The following is a 21,154-nucleotide window of genomic DNA, read 5'->3' on the forward strand; positions in this document are numbered from 1 at the left end:
GAGGGTGACCAAGATGGTGAGAGGTCTTGAGGATGAGACTTACAAGGAGCAGCTGAGGTCACCTGGTTTATTCAGCTTGGAGAAGAGAAGGCTGAGGGGTGCCCTCATCGCAGTCTACAACTTCCTCAAGGCAGGCAGGGGAGGCAGAGGTGCTGATCTCCTCTCTCTGGTGACCAACGATAGGACACGAGGAAATGGAATGAATCTGCTTCAAGTGTAGTTCAAACTGGACACTGGGAAACGATTCTTCACTGAGAGGGTGGTTAATCGCTTTAACAGGCTCCCCAGGGAAGTGGTCACAGCACCAAGCCTGTTAGAGTTGAAAGAGCATCTGGACAATGCTCTTAGCTGTATGGTTTAGTTTTAGGTAGTCGTGCGAGGAACAGGGAGTTGGACTTCATGATCCTTATGGGTCCCTTCCAAGTTGAGATATTCTGTGATTCTATGATTTATTTACACCAAGACTGAATATTTATAACAACAGTGGTAGGTTAAATGAATAAACATAACTGTCATGAGGAATTTGCATTTCTTTAAGTGCTAAATCAAGAAAAATGCCTGATTTATTCTGTGAGTTTTCTTAGTCATACATTTCTGGATTTTTATATGTAGTTGGTAGCCAAATAACCCTGTTAGAGCCATCCGGGATGTGTCTTACAAGCGTGAGACCATATGAATATCAGTATTCAGTAGAGTCAGTGGAGATGAATTCTTTTTGCAGTAGCTCCTGTGTAAATCTGAAATAATCCAATTATACTATATTTGTACTAGCATTATTCAAATCAAATGTTGGCACTTTGGTGTTCCAGTTCTTTGTGGGTTTATGTCAGAACACATGGACTTCAGGGTGATGCACGAGGAGATCTGGTCTCTGTTGCTTACTCAGTTTCACAGTGGCTCTGCAGAAGAACAAATAATGAATAAGCACTGCTTGAACAGGGATATTTTCTTACATCATGGCCATGACCTTAAGTAAATGGCTAACTTTGTCTTAGTTTTCCTATATGTAATGATACTTGAGCTTTGTAAAACCCCTCAAGATTGATAGGTTGAAAGTGTAAAAAGCTATTAGTCCACTATTTTAAAGACTTTCAAAGTATGACCCTAAAATCAAGATTGTTTTTCTCCAGAAAACAAATGCTATTCAACAAATATAAAAGGGACCTACTTTCATAAATTGCAAAGACAGAGGAGGGGGAAATGTAAAGCAGTTAAGATTCATTATCTTTGTGTGCCATCTTCAATGAAACACAAAGGAGAACGAGTAATACATCAAGGCAGATACTGTCCTAGAACCTTGGAAGGAGCTGTAAAACTATCAGCAGCAAGATTTAAGATACAGCCACTACATGGCACTTCAACAATGAGTAGAATACCATTTTCTTGAATAAAATGCAAATGAGCTCTGAAGATTCGGGTCATGACTAAATCAAGTTGTTCCTCTTGAAGAAAAGTGAATAGCACATGTTCTGTTCTTGTCTGCAATGTACATGATCTGTATTTGTCAGTCATATCTGTATTGTGCTTATTTAAATCCCAGTTGCTGAGTTCTCAAGCTCTGCAGAGGAGCAGTCCTGTTCCTTCTGGACAAACTCTCTGTTTTTCGTCATTCTTTGTAAGAGTTTGATTTTAGAATCTAGGTTGTCAAACATTAAAGGTCATTTTAAGATGCAAACTTGCAAAACATATAGCACGATCCTTACTATAAGTGAGAAGTTTCATGTCCCCAGGCACCTACATAACATGGACTGGACATATATTTTTACTGAAGGAAGAATGCGTTAACTAGACACGTGCCAGATAGCAATGATAGCTTCTGCCTGAAGGTTAATTAACATGTTGACAGGAGAAATAGAAGGATGGGCTTTGCTCGGCACTGCTAAACGTTCCCCTTTCATGACACATGGATAAGAAAGAGGGAAGGAGCCAGCTGTCAGACTCAGTGGAACAGTCACCGTACAGAAGAAAAGTATCAATGTTTTGTAGTAAATTGTTAATGAAATTTGCTGTTCTTACCAAATTTGTAAGGAATTATGAAGATAAAGACAGGTCAGAAATCCATAAAGGGCTTAAGAAGTAACATATCTGTAAACCCACAAATTAATGCACAGTCTGAAAATTCATTAAATATTCATAAGTGAATACTTAGCAAATAGGGAGAAATTTAAAATCAGTAAATTCGGATTGAAATAAGGTGTATAAAGATCTATATTATTCCAAGGTGTAAAAACCAAATATTATTTTGGATGCACCAGGCAATAAGGCAGATAATTGTTACAAGATTGATAATTGTCACAGACTGAAAAAATCTGCCTTGGGGAAGCCGGAACCATTTCTGCCAATTTTTGTTGCTGGATCCTACTGCCAGCGCAAACTTAGTTTTCTGTGGATGGACTCCCAGCAATTCCTCATACGTGCCCCCAGCTGACAAGATACCAGGTAAACTACTGACCTGAAAGACGTGAAATTATTTTTACAGGTCAATAAACAGAATGGTCATACTTTCCTGCGGGAGGTCTTTGCATCCTTTTCTGCTTTGTGTAAAGCTGTTACAGTTTTTCACTGTACTATCACCATTTTAAAAATCCCTGCTCCGTGGAAATTCTTCTGCCGTCACGAGTAATAAAACTCTCAGGTCTAACGTGGCATCAGTTCCCCAGGCAGTGATTTGAGTTCTGCAGAGGTTAAGATCCTGCGAGAAAATCAACAGCCTGACCAAATTCAGGGAGACTTTGAAGCCATGTCACGAGACCAAGAACAGAGATTTAACATATTTTTTCTTTGAAGTTTATGGGTGAGACAAAGATTTTCCATCTTGGACATTTACGGGTAAACTTAGAGGTGAACAAATTCTTGTGAACCAATGTACTGATTACTTTATTTATACTGGAGTAACTCATTACACCTTCCCAACTAAGAAAAGTGGTTATTGAACAGTATTTATTAAAACTAAATAGAAAAGGCTCAGCAATTTATTTTTTGTATGCTAGTCTCTCTGGAGGTCAAATTTTGAATAGCCTTAAAATTAGCATGTTCCTATAATGGTAACTCTTTTGGAGTGTGATTTCTGTTTATTCATTACTTCTGCAGTGTTTTAACTATCTGACTCTCAAAAAATTTTTTTTTTTTTTTTCAGGAAAACAGGCTGCCTTAGAACCATTTGTTTTGTTGAACCTTTTGCCGAATGCAACAGACAAATATTACACTTATAATGGGTCTTTATCAACTCCTCCGTGCTCTGAAACAGTTGAATGGATTGTGTTTAAAGATACTATTAATATTTCTGAAGACCAGGTAATTCGTTTAATGTACTAAACCCAAACAATTGTTCATAATACCAAAGAAAAGCAGTTGCCATGTATATGGTAAAAGCTCATGGTATTCATTGCCAGCCCAACAATCTAGCTTTTCTTTAGCTAGTTTCAGATTTTTCGTGCAGCCATTAAATTAGAAAGCATATATATTACTTGACTGTGTTATCTTTCCCCTTTTTTGGTTCAGGACTAGATTCTGAGTCTTTTTTTGCCTTAGAAAGGAGTAAGAACACACTTCCTAACTCTGCAGGCTGTCTGGAGTTCTAGCCCAGATAAAGAGCAGTGCAAAACACTCTTGCCGTATTCCCCCAGCTAAATGATGGTGACTGGGCAGAGCAAAGCTGCAACAGCAGGGTGGTTGAGAAACAGAAGTAGAGTAAACCATTAGACATGCTGCTGGTACAGAGGAACAAAAGTTCAGTGCCACCTGGGAGAACTCAGCTGTGAGACTTTACCCAACATCTTTTCCCCAGGATTTTTACCTGTTAGCAGAATCTAGTTAACTTATTATGACTTCTGACTTCTTTTTTTTCTCACCTCTTCTAGTTAGCTGTATTCTGCGAAGTCCTTACAATGCAGCAGTCTGGCTATGTTATGCTGATGGACTACCTGCAAAACAACTTTCGAGAGCAGCAATATAAGTTCTTTGGGCAAGTGTTTTCCTCTTACACTGGACAAGAAGAAATTCATGAAGCAGGTATTTACTGAATTGTCATTCCTCTTTTTGCAGGTTGAAGGACAATTTTCAGTAAAAGATTCATCCTAGTATGAAGATACTAATTTTAAATTGTGTAGAAAGCATGCTCTGTTATTCCTCATAAATCTATCACTTCAGAGGAAAAAACTAGCAATCATAGAAGATGTCAGATTAAATGGAGTGGAAAATTAAATGCTTGTCTTGACCAAATATTCAGTGGAGATCACGTCAGTTCAAGCTTTCTTGCACTGCCCTTTTAATGTGTTTCAGACTTCAACAAAGCTGCCTTTTCAGGAGCTGCAAGACAATTTTGTTTTACAAACCTGTTTGGTTCTTCATTGTGTAATGTGGATGCTTTTCCAACAGAGGCTGAAGTGAGGTCACCAAATTCATTTCACGTAGTCTGCTGAGAAAGTGATAGATGGAGAGGATCCCAGAAGCCAGACTCTGCTCTCTATTTCACCTAAAACCTCAGGGCAGTTTGTGAAAGTTAGATGACTAGAACAGTACGTTATGTGATGGGAAACAAGATCTAGCACTAAGTATGGAAGTCAATGATTTCTGTACTCAGAAGCACAGAAGAATAAAATAGTAAACATCTAATTTTGGGGCATTATGTTGCTACTTGGGTGGAGATACCTGTAGATTTTTAAACTCAGTTGCACTGAACTGTGCTTGATTAGACATAGACAGATGACTGAAGTATGTGATGTAGGTGTTCTCCAGATTAGAAAGAAATGTGGTTTCATTTTCATTCGCCTTTGTTGGGTGGATTTTTTTTTTTTTTGTTCCTACTGGAAGGATCCTGTGTATGAAACTTGCATACAAGCTAAGGGATGCTCATCATTCAGAACTGCTGGGGGTCTGGGTTCCCTGTACAAGTACATACACTGTTTCACCGTGGTGCTGCACACGATAGCTCTACTGCTTCATTTCTGTAGCCAGTCGATGACCCTTCTGTTTTGACCTCAGTTTGTCATGAACTCCTCAGTTGTGTGTCCAGATAGGAATTTTTTTTTGCATTGGTCTCAGCCAGAAAATATCTGTTCTGGCGGGGTTTTTTTTGTTTAGGTACTTAAGTAGCACTTGAAATTTTGATGTTTGGAGGAGGAGAGCGGAATTGAGCTGCAGCAATCAAGCGAATTATCACAATTAAATAAATTTAAGTTTCCAAATAGACTTGCAGGGGACATTGTTGATTTGGCCTAACTTAAAGAAAGATCATCATTCCCCAAATCCCTCTGTTTAATGAAGGTCTCTGGGACACAGGTCACTGTAATACAGACAACCTTCTCTTGTGTCCATGTTGTCAGAAGGAAGTGAATCTTCTCAGTCCTTTATAAATAGACATCAGTCTACAGTGAAGAAATGTCATAGGCGAAGGACCTTTGAAGACAGAGACTGGGACTTCTGCCTGCAATACACTTGCCTCCTGGGTGGTTGCACTGCAGCCATGACCATAGCTTTGACCCTTGATTTCAGTCACTGAAACAGAAAGAGCCTGCTTTCAGCTCTGCCATCTTAATCTAGATTTCCATAGAGATGGACAAGAAGAAAAGCTGGATAATACAGTTTAATACAGGCCTCTGCTTCCGTCTGTCCACTCTGTGTGCTGACACCTGAAGGAGTTTTCTACATGCTGTCCAAAGCAGTGTGTGTTTAAAACTGCACAGGAGGTTGCTTCCAAACAGTCCCATTTGTGCACTGTATCAAAGAGAGATTCTGTGAATTTTCTATCTTTGAGTTTGCTGTCTATACAGATAAGGAAAGAGTGCCCAGCCTAAAGATAATTAGGATCCTTTTCTGCGTTGAGTTATACCATTTAGAATTAGAAGGCCCTTCTGCTTCATGTAATAATAAAATACGTTGTACAGAGTATCTAAAATTTCTCTGTGTGTAGAGTTTTATAATACCAAACAAATGGGTTTCAGTCTACTGAGTTTAAGACAAAAGCGTCCTACACTCACATTACTGTGGCAGCAAACACATGTAGTATTTATTCCAAACTAGGTGTTCAAAGTAACAAATTGCAGGTTAAAAATTCTGGTTTGGTCATAAACAAGGAGGGACAGAAAGGGATCACTAACATTTCAAGTCTTCCTATATATATATATTTCACATTTCTTTTAATATTTATGTGCAGTGTGTAAATGCAACAACGTCACACACACACACATACATACACATATTTGTGTGCACGCAGTATATATACACACACAAATGCAATTATAGGATTTGTTTAGTTTAATAACATTAGAGGAGCATTTATATTTTCACCTCCATTTTAAGAGAAAGTAAATAAAAAGCCCTAGGAATCATTAAACTTAAATGTTGAGGTGTGAAAACTGTAACATGAATGCCTTAGTCCCCAAATGTAAGTAGGCTTATGTATTTCATATTTAATATTGCCAAGTTCTTGTAGTCAATACAGAAAAAAATAGTCTTTGAAATCCCTTTAGACAACACTAGAGAAATGACAAGAGTGGATCTTACTCAAGTAGATAACTGAAAAATTAATTTGTGTTGTAAAACCTAGAATCCAAATTTTCTCCTGTTGGATTCAGTGTAGACTCTCATTAGGCAGTAGGATTAAATGCTTGATTTGTTGCTGTTATTAATACATGGCATTTCTTAAGTAAAGCTAAGTTTCCTTAGAAGCACTAAAAGAACCTTTCTGTTCAATTATAAACTAATTTCAGCAATATATTGTCAGAAATTTTCACACAGTGACAACCTTACCATTCTTGGTGTACAAGCACTACCCTGCTGAGGACATGGGAATACCTCATTCCCCAAATGTGCTTAGCGATACATGTAATTTTCCTATGTGATATGTATGTATTCATATATGTATGTGTATATTTAACAAGAAGATTAAAATAGCTGATCCTTACAGCCATACTTGAGGATTAAACTCAAAAAGCTTTTTGAAATTGTAATGCTTTATCTCCACCAACCTCAGCTGGCATGCACATCCATGTATAATAGAAATCATTGTTTATTCCTATAAACCTGAGTACCATTGTGGTAGCTGTTGGGCCCATTACATAACTTCCCATCCACTCCACTCTTCTAATAATGCCATGTAAGTGCAGAAACACGATTCTCGTTAATCTTCCTTGATTTAATAAGGACATAAAAAACAATAGGTTCTTAAAATTCAGGATTGACAATATAGAGTCATGGAATCATTTAGGCTGGAAAAGACCTTTAAGGTCATAGAGTCCAACCATAAACCTAACACCACGAAGTCCAGCACTAAACCATGTCCCTCAGCACCACATCTACATGTCTTTTAAATACCTGCAGGAATGGTGACTCAACCACTTCCCCAGGCAGCATGTTCCAAAGCTTGACAACACTTTTGGTGAACCAACTTTTCCTGATATCCCATCTAAGCTTCCCCTGGTGCAACTTGAGGCCATTTCCTCTTGTCTTATCACTTGCTACTTGGGAGAAGAGACCAACACCCACCTCTCTACAACCTCCTTTCAGGTAGTTGTAGAGAGTGATAAGGTCTCCCCTCAGCCTTCTTTTCTCCAGGCTAAACAACCCCAGTTCCCACAGCTGCTCCTCATATGACTTGTGCTCCAGACCCTTCACCAGCTTCGTTGCCCTTCTCTGGACACACTCCAGCACCTCAATGTCTTTCTTGTAGTGAGTGGCCCAAAACTGCACACAGTGTTCAAGGTGCGGCCTCACCAGTGCCAAGTACAGGGAAGTGGGACAATCACTTCCCTGCTCCTGCTGGCCACACTATTTCTGATACAGGCCAGGATGCTGTTGGCCTCCTTAGCCACCTGGGCACACTGCTGGCTCATGTTCAGCTTGGCTGTCAACCAACACCCCAGGTCCTTTTCCACCGGGCAGCTTTCCAGCCACTCATCCCCAAGCATGTAGCGCTGCATGGGGTTGTTGTGACCCGAGTGCAGGACCTGCCACTTGGCCTTGTTAAACCTCATACAGTTGGCCTCAGCCCATCGATCCAGCCTGTCCGGATCCCTCTGTAGAGCATTCCAAGCCTCAAGCAAATCAATGCTCCCACCCAACTTGGTGTCATCTACAAACTTACTGTGGGAGCACTCAACCCCCTTGTCCAGATCATTGATAAAGATACTGAACAGAACTGTCCCCAATACTGAGCTCTGGGGAACACCAGTTGTGACCGTCAGCTAGCTGGGTTGAACTCCATTTACCACAACTCTTTGGGCCTGCCCATCCAGCCAGTTTCTCTATATACTGATAAAAAGTATTTCTCAGCCTGTTTTCCCGTGCAAAATACAACTGTGCAAAGCTCAGCAGCTGTTTTAGTTAAATTATCTTGCAAGACCACCAGTAAGGACTCACACCCTTAGCATTTCACATACCACAGACAACATAAATTAGCTATAAACATTCTCAGATTCTCTCAAGAAATTTCTTTTTCTGCAGGATACTTTCTACTCACATAATGTGCCAGGTGTCCATACCTGGGTGCTGGCAGTGGGGGCTGTGGGGCGGCCTCTGTGAGGAGCAGCTGGGGCTGCCCTGTGCCAGGCACAGCCGCTTCCAGCCAGCTCCAACCCACTCACTGCAGGGCACGGCTGAGCCCCTTAGCCAAGGCAGTGGCACCTCTGAGAAAGTGTGTTTAAGAGAGGGCAAAACCACCAGAGACAAATGAAGAGTGAGGAGAAAAGAAGTGTGAGAAAGAGCCCTGCAGACACCAAGATCAGTGAAGGAGAGGGAGAAGGAGCTCCAGGTACCATAGCAGATTCCCCTACAGCCCATGGGGGAGACCATGGTGAAGCAGGTTGTCCTGTAGGAGCCCATGGAGAGCCCAGGCTGGAGCAGGCTCCTGGCAGGAGCTACAGCCTGTGGAGAGGAGCCCATGCAGGAGCAGTTTTTCTGGCAGTATCTGTGACCCCATGGGGGACCCACATTGTAGCAGTCTTTATCTGAAGGACTGTACCCCATGGAAAGGACTCATGCTGGAGAAGTTCATTAAGGATTGTATCCTGTGTGTGGGACCCCACGCTGGTGCAGGGGAACAGTATGAGGAGGAAGGAGCAGTAGGGACAAAGCGTTATGAACTGACCGCAACCCCCATTCCCCATCCTCCTGCGCCACTTGGGGTGGGGGAGGTAAAAGAGTCAGAAGTAGAGTTGAGCCTGGGAAAAAGGGAAAGGTGGGGAGGTGGTTTTAGTTTTGTTTTTGTTTCTCACTATCCTACTCTATTTTAATTGGTGATAAATTAATTTCTCCCAGTTGAGTCTGTTTTCCCGTGACAGTGATTAGTGAGCAATCTCCCTGGCTTTATCTTGACCCATGAGCTTTTTAATCTTATTTTCTTGCCTTCTCCTGCTGAGGAGACAAGTGAGAGAGTGGCTGGGTGGGCACCTCGTGGCCATCCAAGGTCAACCCAGCACACATATCTACTGTGCCACTCCAACACCATCATAGATGTAGGGTAGACTGGGAATACTGAAGAACTGCTTTTTTGCCAAACACGGTGGCAAGGAGCTGCAAAGCCCTTGAGTGTCTTAACCTAAATGAAGTGATTTCACAGCTTTCACAATTGGAAAACTGGATTTAAAAGATAAAAATCTCAAACCCAGATTCAGCTGGAAGTAGAAGAAAGCAACAAATGTGAAAAAAAATCCTCTGAGTTATCCAGTGCTGCCTCAGATTTGCACTTAGTTTTATTCCAGCTGTGTCTCAAGCTCAGAGAAGCTTAAATCCATGCAGTTTTGGTTTGTTTTGGTTTGTTTTAATATACATCTGAATAAGCCAAATTTTGGCAGTTTATAAAGGTGTTTTTTTGGTCAAAAACAAAACCCAGGCAGTTTTTTATAATGTTTTTGCTAATGTGCCCTGGTGCTTCCCGATGTTGCAATTCAGTTTAGATTAAAAACTTCTAAGTTATATGGGTAGCGTTTTATTCCATAGAAGAATAAGCAAAGATAGGTGCATTATCATGATCTAATATGCAAAACCAACTTCTAAGTACTCATCTGGGGAAGGCAGAGACCTTAATTCAGCCCAGCAGGGCCTTGAAGAGGTCTCTGACTTTGCATTTAGTTGCTTGAGACTTCTAATCCGGTTGAATATTTTAACTTCAGACTAGTAACAGACTCAGGAACTCCCTTTTTTGCGGTCTCCTTGCCCAGATTTTCTGGAAGTTAGTATCAGAGCATAAGTCTTTAATTAGGCTAATTGTTATGTGATCTCCTTGCTTTTCTGGAGAGGGAAAACATGAAAAGGTAGGAGCAAAGTCCCTCTGTGTTACTAAGACTGGCAGGAGAGGAAAGGAAACAACATAAGCAGGATGACTGATGAGGAGGCATCAGAAGAAGGGCAAGAGATAACAGCTTGGGAAGGAATCAAGGTGAAATAATATGCAGATGACTGCGTGTAGGAATGTAGGAATATTATTGGTCACTGCTGAGATGAACAGGACCACGCGTCAAAAGGAGGAGAACAAAAGTAAAGGTAACTTTTCTTGGAAAAAACATAGTTGGAAGAACCATCTGGAAAAGAAAACAGAGTGAAACTGAAAGAAATAATATTTGAGACACCAATCTTGTATCTTTAAAAGTTTTATAATACCACTCTTATTAGTTTGAATACAGGCAGAGATTTCAGAACCAAATTCATTCACGGACGAAAAAGAGGAAGGGAGGAAAAAGAACAGTAGAGAAGAGTTTGGGACAGGGCGAAGCTGGTGCTTATAACATGAAAAAAAAAAAAACATTTGGAGGGTTAACTTAAACACCCTCGAAAAGAAATAGCTGAAAAGTGCTTTGATTCATTAAGAAAAAAATTAAATCAGTGTTTAAGTAATCTTCCTTAATGCTCAGAATTAAGAAGGGGATCGTCTTTGCTGGTCTAATGATTTCCTTTTGCCATCTGGTGGAAATGGGGTGGAATGACAGGTTTCAGGAATGGGATGGGATGGGACGGAATGTACACAACTTAAGATTTTGATATTTTTTTTTTAATTTGCTCTTCCTTTACATTAATTAAAAGAATTCAGTGTTATGAATAAAATAGCATGTCAGATACACAGCACAGTAGATTCAAAGCCTGGCAAGCTACAGAATTCAACTAAATTACATTGACTAATACTGCCTGTACCGTTAGCACACACACACACGCAAAATCGCTTCTTATTTTCCGTTGAGCTGCTCAAAACTGCCCACCTGCGTACAGAACGGAAGATTTTTTCCAAAATATTTTTGAGGGGGTTGAGTGCCCTCCTGTGGTCAAGTGGCAAATTGCAAAGTTAATGGAAAGAATTTTTCCCGTTCTTTCAAAATGCAGTATTGTCTGACAAAAGCGTTGTAGTATCATAGTGGTTGCTTCCTTTGAGAGAACTCCAAAGAATCTACACTTGTTTTCTTAATTAGCTAGATAGCTAGTTTTGCTTGCTTTTGCTAGATGCTCAAAGTTTTTTTAAACAGGTTCTGAACTTCGAAAAATGTGTTTCCTCATTTATTCCAAATAGGGAATGACTATTACTTGTGCAAAAGTCAAGCTAAAAGTTTTGTAATAAAAATATAACCATCTAATCATTTTAATATGTAAGCTTTAATGAAGGTGATGAAAAATTCAAAGTAAACTTCATGTACTCTGATCAGTGATTTTGACAAGTCTAATAGATTAAATAAAGCAGTAGAAGTAAGATAATAAATGAAGCAATAGACTGAATAATATGCCTTTCTAGTGTATATGAAAGTGCATATGAAATGAAATTCATTACATGAGAAAGGACCTTCCCAAAAGCCAGGGCAGGGGCAGGTAGCCTCTCTGAGCATTTCAACTAACGTTCAAAAACTATGCAATTTCAAAAAGATAAGAAAAGGGATTTATAACAGGAGACGTCAGGGACCCCTGGCCCTCATTCTGAGACATTGGAACAAATCTAGTTACTGTGATCTCAAGTTAGGAACCACAAGTTAGTGAAAACTTTTGACAGTCATCTCCGTTCTTCAGTGCTGTGTCTGAAGACACGGTTCCCCCACCAGCAGAGGGGATGATGAGAGCAAGGCAGGAGAATGGGGTCAGCCCAAACCAAAACCAGACATGAATGGTACAGCTGTATATGATGTTGCTTTATTTTTTCATGTGTCACAACTTCTTGGTCATTTTTCAGTGAGTTTCAGCCTAAATAATTTACATTTTCTGCTAAAGTAGTTTTTTCATACAGGTTAATCTACCTTTGACCTTGTATATTATTTTTAAGGCATACACAGGTACTTGGGCAATTTAAGAAACAAATGTCAGTCTCAGTAAATTCTAAAAAACCACTGATTACTGGTAATCATACCTCTATGTGTAGAAAAGTATCAAAACTTCCAGTTTACTTGAATAAGATGAAAAGAGTATTGGAGGGGAAAGGCTGGAAGACATGCAAGAGTAGCTGCCTGACCACACTTCTTCTGGAGAGCAGGTTCCAGGCTCACAAAGAAGAGGTACATGAGCTAGGCCCAAAACTGCAACAGTCTGATTGGACTTCTTCAGCAGATCTCTAAGTGGTGCCTTAAAATACAATAACATGAAATAACTACCTGTTAATCTAATGATTTCTTAGCCTGTCTCTGTTTGCCTTTTGTCTCTTCTTTAGGTTTTATAAAAAGATTCAAACATCCTTGAGAGGAAATTCAAGTGTGATAGGTTTACCTTTAACCTTTTAAAACAATCTGCTATAGATTACAGCCTATTATAGCTGGTGAGAGTGTGCAGCTCTTCTAGTGCTACTCTGATAGACTCATAAAGACAGAGTAATAGAGATTTTTCATCCCTAGGATGTATATGTTTTGTGCTTTATGTTTTATTTCTTGGGAACTGGATATTAATATTTCACAAAATATGTTATAAAAAAGGGGGGGAAGGGGACTTAGTCCTCAACTTGCTTTTGAAAATCTAGTGTTAAAATACTGGTTCTGTTTGTAGTGCATGGCATCTCAGATATTTTAGTGGAAAGCTAAAAAGAGGCACGTGAAAGACTTGCATAAGTTTTCTCAGGGGGTGGCTCAAGATCTTAGTAGAGTCGTATGTACTGTTTAATAAATATCATATTCTTTCCTCTCTTCTTTCTTCCAGTTTGCAGCTCAGAACCTGAAAATGTTCAATCTGATCCAAAGAATTACACCAGCCTTCTTGTTACATGGGAAAGACCTCGGGTTGTGTATGATACCACAATTGAGAGATTTGCTGTCTTTTATCAACAGTTGGATGGAGAAGACCAGACTAAGCATGAGTTTCTGACAGATGGGTATCAGGACTTGGTAACTGTAAACTCTTCAAGTTTCATACAAAAGGGTGATGGCAAAACACTCGCTGTTAATTATCTTAAGGGGTTAAACAGTAGCTGGGAGCTGATTCAGTAAAAAATTACTTCTTTGCAGCTCACAGAAGCAAACTATACTTCATTTTTTGGCTGTGAAGCCACAAAGACAATTTAAAAAGGGGAAAGAAAAGGCTGTCTTGCACAGAAGAGGGAAAGCTTTTGCAGATTGCTGTTCTGATTTGCTGATAGTATCCCCAAAAGTTTATGAGCATGTCAATCTTAGAGCTCCTTAGCCATAAAACCCTTAGTCAATTAATAGTGATTTGTACTTCATTGCTCACTGATGTGCAAAGAATGACCTACACAAGCAACTAATAAGATTTGGTACAATCATACTGCTATAAATATTAAAATACTGATTACAGTTTCATCATATTTTACTGATGTGATCTGTTCCTCTAACCTTCTTTAAAGACTTGTAACTTATCAGAGATAGTTACCTAAACTAGTGTTCACCATTAAATGTGGTATCCTCCCTGTAAAAATTCACAAGTTTTTTTTTAAAGTTGCCTGAAAAGCATTTGTGACAATAAAATATAAATAGCATACATTACAGTCCTAGAAGAAAGGATCTTTATGGTTCATATGAAAAATGTGTTATGAAAAAAATAACGTTTCCAAATTTTTGATACTTATTTGCAAGTAAGTGATTAAACATGGTTTTTCTTTTAGGGGGCTATTCTAAATAATCTGCTGCCCAATACAAGTTATGTTCTTCAGATAGTTGCTGTTTGTTCTAATGGTCTATATGGAAAATACAGTGATCAAGTCATTGTTGATATGCCTTTAGAGGACCCAGGTAAGTGGTCTTTTGAGCTTAGTGATCACTTTTAGTTGAAAATCTGTATTTGAAGAAGTAGTTTGTTTGCAAACCAGTTAAAATGCACGACTATCAAAATATGCTAAAATGAAATTTCAAAATCGCTGCAGTTAACCTTCAGCATGTTCTTTGCTACTGATATTTTAGATGATGTAATTCTCCATTCTTTATCAACATTACCTATGAAAGGCTGCATGTTAATTTCTTTTAACTCTAAGAATATTCTGAAGAACACCTACCTGATTTCAAATCTCACAAGTGTATCTTTCAGCAATATAATATAGGGAAATAAAACCATGTTTGGTATTATTTCTCTATGGTTCAAGCATCCTCCCAAAATTAATCCACACAGACAAAGTATTAAGGAAACAAGTACTACAAACCCAATGTATGACTTACAGGTCTGTATGAATTGATTTTGAAATTTGATTTCTTGTGATTACTTGGAGTTTGATTTCAAAGGACTTGGGGTGATGGAATTCCCTTGCTTCTTAATGCTGCCTTGCAAAAAATCAAAAGACCTAACAAACAAATCTTACTGATTTCACGGCCAGATTTATTTCTTCCGCCTGCTGGTAAATATGAAATAATTTGAAACTATAGCATGAAGCTTGATCTTGTCCTTAATAATTTCTTAAATTCTGTGGAAGTTTTAGCATCAGACCCAGTTCTTATAAAAATTAGTGAAAGCTGTGTTTTTAATTAAGAGCCCTGTAGTTAATCATAGGAAAAAATCAAAGACTTCCTTATCATGCAAGAAACCATTTTTTATCTAAGGGCCTGGATTCTTGTTTATTTATGGATCCTGTAAGTTCAGTTTTATACTTCATTAAGTCAGTTGAGCTACAGCAAAGTCCTTAGCAATGTTGTGATGTACTTGGGAAAACAGGTCAGTTTTTCATTTCAGGGGAACCACTTTCCTTTAGAGTGAGAAAGAATATGATTCTCAACAATCTCTACTGCATGAATTATGAACTAATAATGGTAATAGGCTTATAATAGTGTGGTTTTGTCTGAAGGAGGGGGACGCAGGTTCAGGTATAGTACATGTAAGTTTTCAATAAACATTTAACTTGTCTTTCAAACACAATGTATTAAGAAGAATGCATTTTTGGAGTCTTACGCTAATATCTACCAGAATTTTCCTATTTCTCTTCAGTTTTCTTAGAAGTCGACGACAGGGTTCTGACATTCTGCCTGACTTTTCACTTTTCTGTTTATTCTTTATATACCTCTTAGATACTGTATTCCTCCACTTCCTTTCCAGAATGTGCTGGCTTTGTGTTTGAAGAAGTTTCTCAGATGAGAGTTCATCTACATACCCCCACATCCATTTCTACATAGAATGCCAAATAAGCAGTGTGGTCTTGTCATTATTAAACAGTAGTTCAACAAATCAAGTCAGTGCAGTGCTGCCATCACAGCTTTAAAACCTCTGAAAATAGACATTGCAAAACAAAATCCAACGTAGGTAATACCCATAGGATAAACCGCCCTGCTACTGCTGTTGTATCCCTGCTGTAAGGGCGAGCTGTGCACCACCCTGCTGTGTGCCGTGACTCCCTTTGGAAGGAAAGGTAGATGCAGAGGCGGGGAGGGAGACAGGGGCACTGGGGCTGGGTAACCATGGAGCCAGCACTGCTGGCAGCACTGCGCAGTGCGCTCGTGGTGTGAGCAGATACCAAAGGAAAAACCTTAGGTAGACTTGAAGCTATTACAAATTTTCAGAACTGCCTGAAACATGAAACAAAACAACCAGGTGTTACTTTTCCAAAAGCTTCAACATTAAGGGCAATTATTTCAGGTCAAATGAAATGTTTCAAGGGTATTTTAATTTTTTTATTTTAAATAAATAAATAAAAAGAGGGAGAAGTTTATAAATAAAAATGAAATACCAAAATGAATATTTTGTGTGTTGCAGAAAAACTGTTTCTTTGGGATGCTTTCTAGATGAAATGGACACAAAGTTACTAAATGTACTTTGTGTTCTTTTATTTCGACACTTCCACAGCAATATATCTGAAAGTATTGGATGAGGAAAATTCAGGGAAAAGTCATTCCCATGTAATTAATATGATTCCTATGGATGTACATTGCTCTATAAATAAGTTTTATAGATACTATCTCAACCCTTGATATAATGTTAAAATATGAAAAAAAAACTTCCATTAATTTCTAATATTAATGTTTATTTGCATACTTACTTTTACTAATTATTTACACCTGAATTAACTGTTGCAAATATTTTCACATTTAATATTTTAATATTGCAAATATTAAACAACAGATATGAGAATGTAGATATCTAATGAGAAAGATTTGTTCAGAGCAACTTGCTGATTACAACTAAAACGTCAAATTGGTTTTGTGATCTGCTTTATAGATCTTGAGGCAAAAGGGGATTTCTTGGAGCTCCTGCTTGTGAATTTATGAAAGAAAAGTTATCTTCACCATGAAGACATGAAATAAAATTGACTCACATAAAGCATAAGCTAGAACTTTCATTTTCAAGAATTACTCTGAGTAAGCCAGTTTAATTAAGATGAAATTCACTGCAGTCACCTCCAGATCAATTAATCTTCATGTTAAGAGCTAAAGTGAGGCATGAGTCATGCAGAAGCATTAGACGGGCCCTTTGCCAGGAAGAATTCTGCCCTTCGAGTGGCCACTTTTTGTGAGGGAAGCTTCAGTACACTGTGCAACTCAAATCTGGTGTTCAAAAAACTCACAACCATTTTAGCTTTTTCATCTTGAGATGCTTGCAAGAGAGAGTGTGTCTCATACTTTCTCCCCACCCTGTCTGGGAACCTCCCAAAGTTAGTGAGGGCTCTGCAGGCTCCGGGTTATCCACAGACCAGGCTTAAACCCTCTCATTCTCGTCAGTGTGTCATAAGAGGAAGGACCTCTTTCGGGCCACACTCTCTGCCTTACTTTATGGAAGCCTCGGGAGCTCTGATACGACATTGGGCAAATGATCATGGTTGAGACCTCTGCTTTTTGGGTTTTTCCTAAACTGTTCAGAGTGGCAGCCTTTCATCTTGTGATATAGTGTGTGTGCACATTAAAATTGTCTTCAGTTTCCATTTAGAAAAAGTCACTGGAAGCCCTACATGATGTAGCTACACAACTTCCATTGACAATGAAAGGAATCATGTACATAGTGTTTTAGTCAGCTTTAATAAAAGACCAACCTTTATTTACCAATATTGCATTTGCTATTAGAATTGGATTTTGAATATCTAGATGAATATCTGACTCTGTAGATAACATCTGTATACCTCTCAAAGTTCCATAGTAGTTGGTTGTGTGGTTAATACTGGTGTTACTTACATGCTTTTGCTGACACAGCAAATGAAAAATAAGAATATATCTCTCCTATTATCTTCCTATGTGTAGACTTCAGCTGGTGTTTGTCAGAAAAACCCATGCTGGGATATGGCTCTCAAATGCTGTCCCCTGCATGGCGGCTCGTGCTGTCAGCAATGCTTTGTGAGGGTCTAACTATGCAATTTCTTTGTAACTTGTCTTCGTGATTTTTGTCCTAAAAGACACTAAGCATATCTTAAATGTTTCATTTAGGGGATACTTTTTTCTAATTTTGTACTGGTAAATGTAGAAATCTGAAAACTAATTTAGTCAGAAGAAACAGGATTTACTTCTGTTCTTACCGTGCCTTTTATTACATAAGACAGTACAGAAATAAAAACAGTTTATGTTGTGCACATTATTCTATCATTACAAATCAGATTGTTTTAAGAGGTTTTTTAGAAATTTGCATTGAACATAAGTGTAGGGAAATAGTTACCTTTTTTGTCTTTGTTCTATCTTTTCTTCATCTGTCATTAAAATGGACTATGAAAAGACCTCTACAGAACTTCTAACTAATGATTTAATTATTTTATTTTAAAATGTAAGCTATAGAATAATCAATAAGTGGCTCCAGAAAAAATAAAGAAGCTTGTTCATCAACCTACATCAAAGGGTTGTTTTTTGGAGGGTGCGGTTCTTCTCATTGGTTGGGGGTTGTTAGCAGATTTCTATAATCTCCCGTCAAATGGAAAACTCAGCAACAGGATTAACAGAACTTCTATAAGTGTGTGTCTCTAATGCTTTTGACAAATACATCTTCTGTGACCAACTAAATTTAAATAGGCCTTGTAAAATACCTGAAGATTTAGTGGTTTTAATATGTATTTTGTATATATATATTTATATATATATGTATGTTAATGCCTCTCTGTGGAGAGAACAGCAAGAAGCTGTAGTTTTCTGCTGATGGCATTTGAGAGCACATACCCTAATGTATACTTTAGCACAATCAGCATACTTTACTTTTCTGATTGAGTCTGATTAAAGCTCAACTCAAGAATAGTGACCACAGAAGGAATGGATAGAATTTCTTTGTATTAAAAACATTTTTCAGAGAAGTCTGTTGAGTACATAATACACGGTATGGGTCAACTGTGGGAAGACTTTCAAACTAATGTCTACAATATTTGATTCATATCATTGAGAAGCCAGGGAATATCATTATCTCCTCCACCCCTTCCTCCCCTCCGCTCCCCTCCCCACCCTGCCCCGGAGCCTCCTAGGCTTCCAGGAGTCAGAGGTAAGATAATTTTTTCTATCTTGTTAATGAAAAGTTAATTCAGTACTTGATAATTTATAAGTGCTTCTTACAAAAGAACAATTTATGAAGATTTTGTGCAGCATTGTTTAGTCAAAATTTGTTTGCATGATATAATCTAAAGATAAAACTGTATGAGCTTGTTAGTTTGTTAAACTTTATCTAGTGTATGTTGCACTTAATACATGTCTCAATTTGTTTGAAAGGTAGATATAGACAGACCAAAGAGAATACAAATTAAGTCGTAGATCCCCATCTGACTTTGTAGAGATGAGAAATATAAAGATGTAAAGATGACATCTTTATACTACTGTGTTGCGGAAACTTCATTTGGGAATTGTAAAGGAAATGCAGACATGGAGTGATGTGTGATGCTATTGTTAGAGTCACTCGCCAGGCTAAGAGACTGGCATTTTCGCTTAGTGCAAATCAGCCTTTAGAACAAGTGCTAGCACAGGTGTACAGACAGAGCACTAGAACATTGCTTAGGAGAAAGCCTCAGAAAGACTCAGAAAGAGAATGGACCTTTCTGTGGACCAAAGGAGCAATAAGATGAGTTAATGCTGTGGAAGGAATATTAAGATTTCATCACTGGAGACCTATGGCAGTTCCTACCAGAGATTTGTAGTTTTCTTGCAACTTGCTTTGAAGCCTTTCTTGCTGACCACCATCAGAAGTACAATAGAGGATTTGGCCAAAAAGACAGGGAGAAAGAAGGTGAGAGACTACCTCTAAACTTAGAGGGAAGGATTTTCACCTGGGCTGTAGGAGATTCGCTTCTTGATCCTGCTTCAACTGTTATTTGTTTATGAAAAGTGGGAAGGCCTCAAAAGCTTTTAGAGTAGTTCGTCATGGAGCACCCATACCTGTTTGTTAGGGATATTTTGTGGGATGTGATACAACTGGGTGCATGTCCTTACATTAAGTCAAGTGGAATGGGAGTTTGAAAAAGGGCTGCAAGCACGGGACTCTAGGAAGAGTGGATCTCTTTGGTCTGCCCTGACAGAAGCAGGCACCTACTGCATGCTGAATATGATGGCATGGCTGTTGTACCTAACACCAAGCCTGGGTATGCAAATGGAGAATTTGCTGTATGAAGATTATAGAACAGATTATTTTACAAGAATCTCTTCAGAGCTTTCAGATTAAATGTAGAGAAGTAGTTGATTCCCAGACTTGCCTTTTTTTCTTTCTTAATTATTTCTGCATTAAACTGTACTTTCTCATAGAAAACATTCTCATAAACTTGATTCTTCCTGGACAGGACATGGTTCCTCAGTGCAGATCCAACATGTGCTGCAGTATCAAATTAGAACCAGGCAAATCTGTTATGGCTGAATGTGTCCTGCCTAGATGAGCATTGCTGCCCTTAGAGGTAGTCCTCAAGCCAGGTGGTTGGCCACTTCTCCAAACACAATCCTGTGAAACATCTTAGACTGGATCTCAATAAACATATTAACTAATCAGTTGAGTCCTTGCAGAATTAATAATTTTGTGAATTTAAAATGTTGGATGATATGGTGTGTATTTTTGTTTTATAGAGGCTGACCTCATTCCTGAACTGAATGAAACTGAAGAATATGAGGTATAGCATTCATTTATTTTTAAGAGAGTATTTCAAATACATACATTTCAACTAAATTTAATTGATATTCTGTGAAAATTTACAAAACTTTGTCACCAACTGGATGTATTATCTGCATTTGTATATACATACATATATATGCATATACAGCCTTCTCTTTCAGCTATATTTCTTCCTAGATAACTCTAGAGATACCTCACTATTTAGTTCGCTGGGGATGGAGATACATGCAGAATTAAGGGCTATCACAGGATATGCCTAACTATTTTTGAAAATGAGGCATCAAGTTACTGTCACCTCTGAGTCAAGTCTGACAAAATTGTTCAGTTAGCAGAATTAAAGCTATCACCCAGTGTTGGACTTTTTAGTTTGTGTAAAGAGAAATCTGACTTGGACTTGCTTATGATGGTCTTAGCATGTAGTAGAACTAAGGTAAGGGAGGAAGGCAGTTGTACTCTGTGTGTGCTATCAGTGTGCTATCAGTTGAATTTAACAGTTATTTCAAAATTCTCGAACTTAAGTTAGACTTTACAGTATAAGTTTATTTTAGAAAATTTTAGATGTTTTTGTGATAACCTCTGCAGACTTCGTATTTGGTAACTAGGTTTCTGGTGTCCCAGCAAGGGGAGAGGTGAAAATATCACAATGAAGTTTTTAAGTCTCTAATACTGATTTTACATTGTGGACAGTTCCTTCAGAAAGGCCTATGTTTGTATCAAGTAATCACTGAGCATTTTTATTTTATAGTTTCAATCTATGACCATAATATTCTCAGAGTGCCAA

General features: G+C 38.4%; 1 protein-coding gene across 1 annotated transcript in view; it reads left to right on the top strand.

Annotated features, from left to right (window-relative positions):
- The window catches only part of PTPRZ1 (protein tyrosine phosphatase receptor type Z1), a 107,353-nt gene that overhangs the window by 44,799 nt on the left and 41,400 nt on the right, over window positions 1-21,154 (top strand). The window contains exons 7-11 of the mRNA XM_086462156.1: window positions 3,137-3,294; window positions 3,861-4,011; window positions 13,093-13,277; window positions 14,012-14,138; window positions 20,328-20,371. Coding sequence (XP_086318282.1) covers window positions 3,137-3,294; window positions 3,861-4,011; window positions 13,093-13,277; window positions 14,012-14,138; window positions 20,328-20,371 — 665 coding nt within the window. The remainder of the gene's footprint in view (window positions 1-3,136; window positions 3,295-3,860; window positions 4,012-13,092; window positions 13,278-14,011; window positions 14,139-20,327; window positions 20,372-21,154) is intronic.

Source organism: Leptosomus discolor, chromosome 1, assembly GCF_034619465.1.
Source record: "Leptosomus discolor isolate bLepDis1 chromosome 1, bLepDis1.hap2, whole genome shotgun sequence".
Lineage (NCBI taxonomy): Eukaryota > Metazoa > Chordata > Aves > Leptosomiformes > Leptosomidae > Leptosomus > Leptosomus discolor.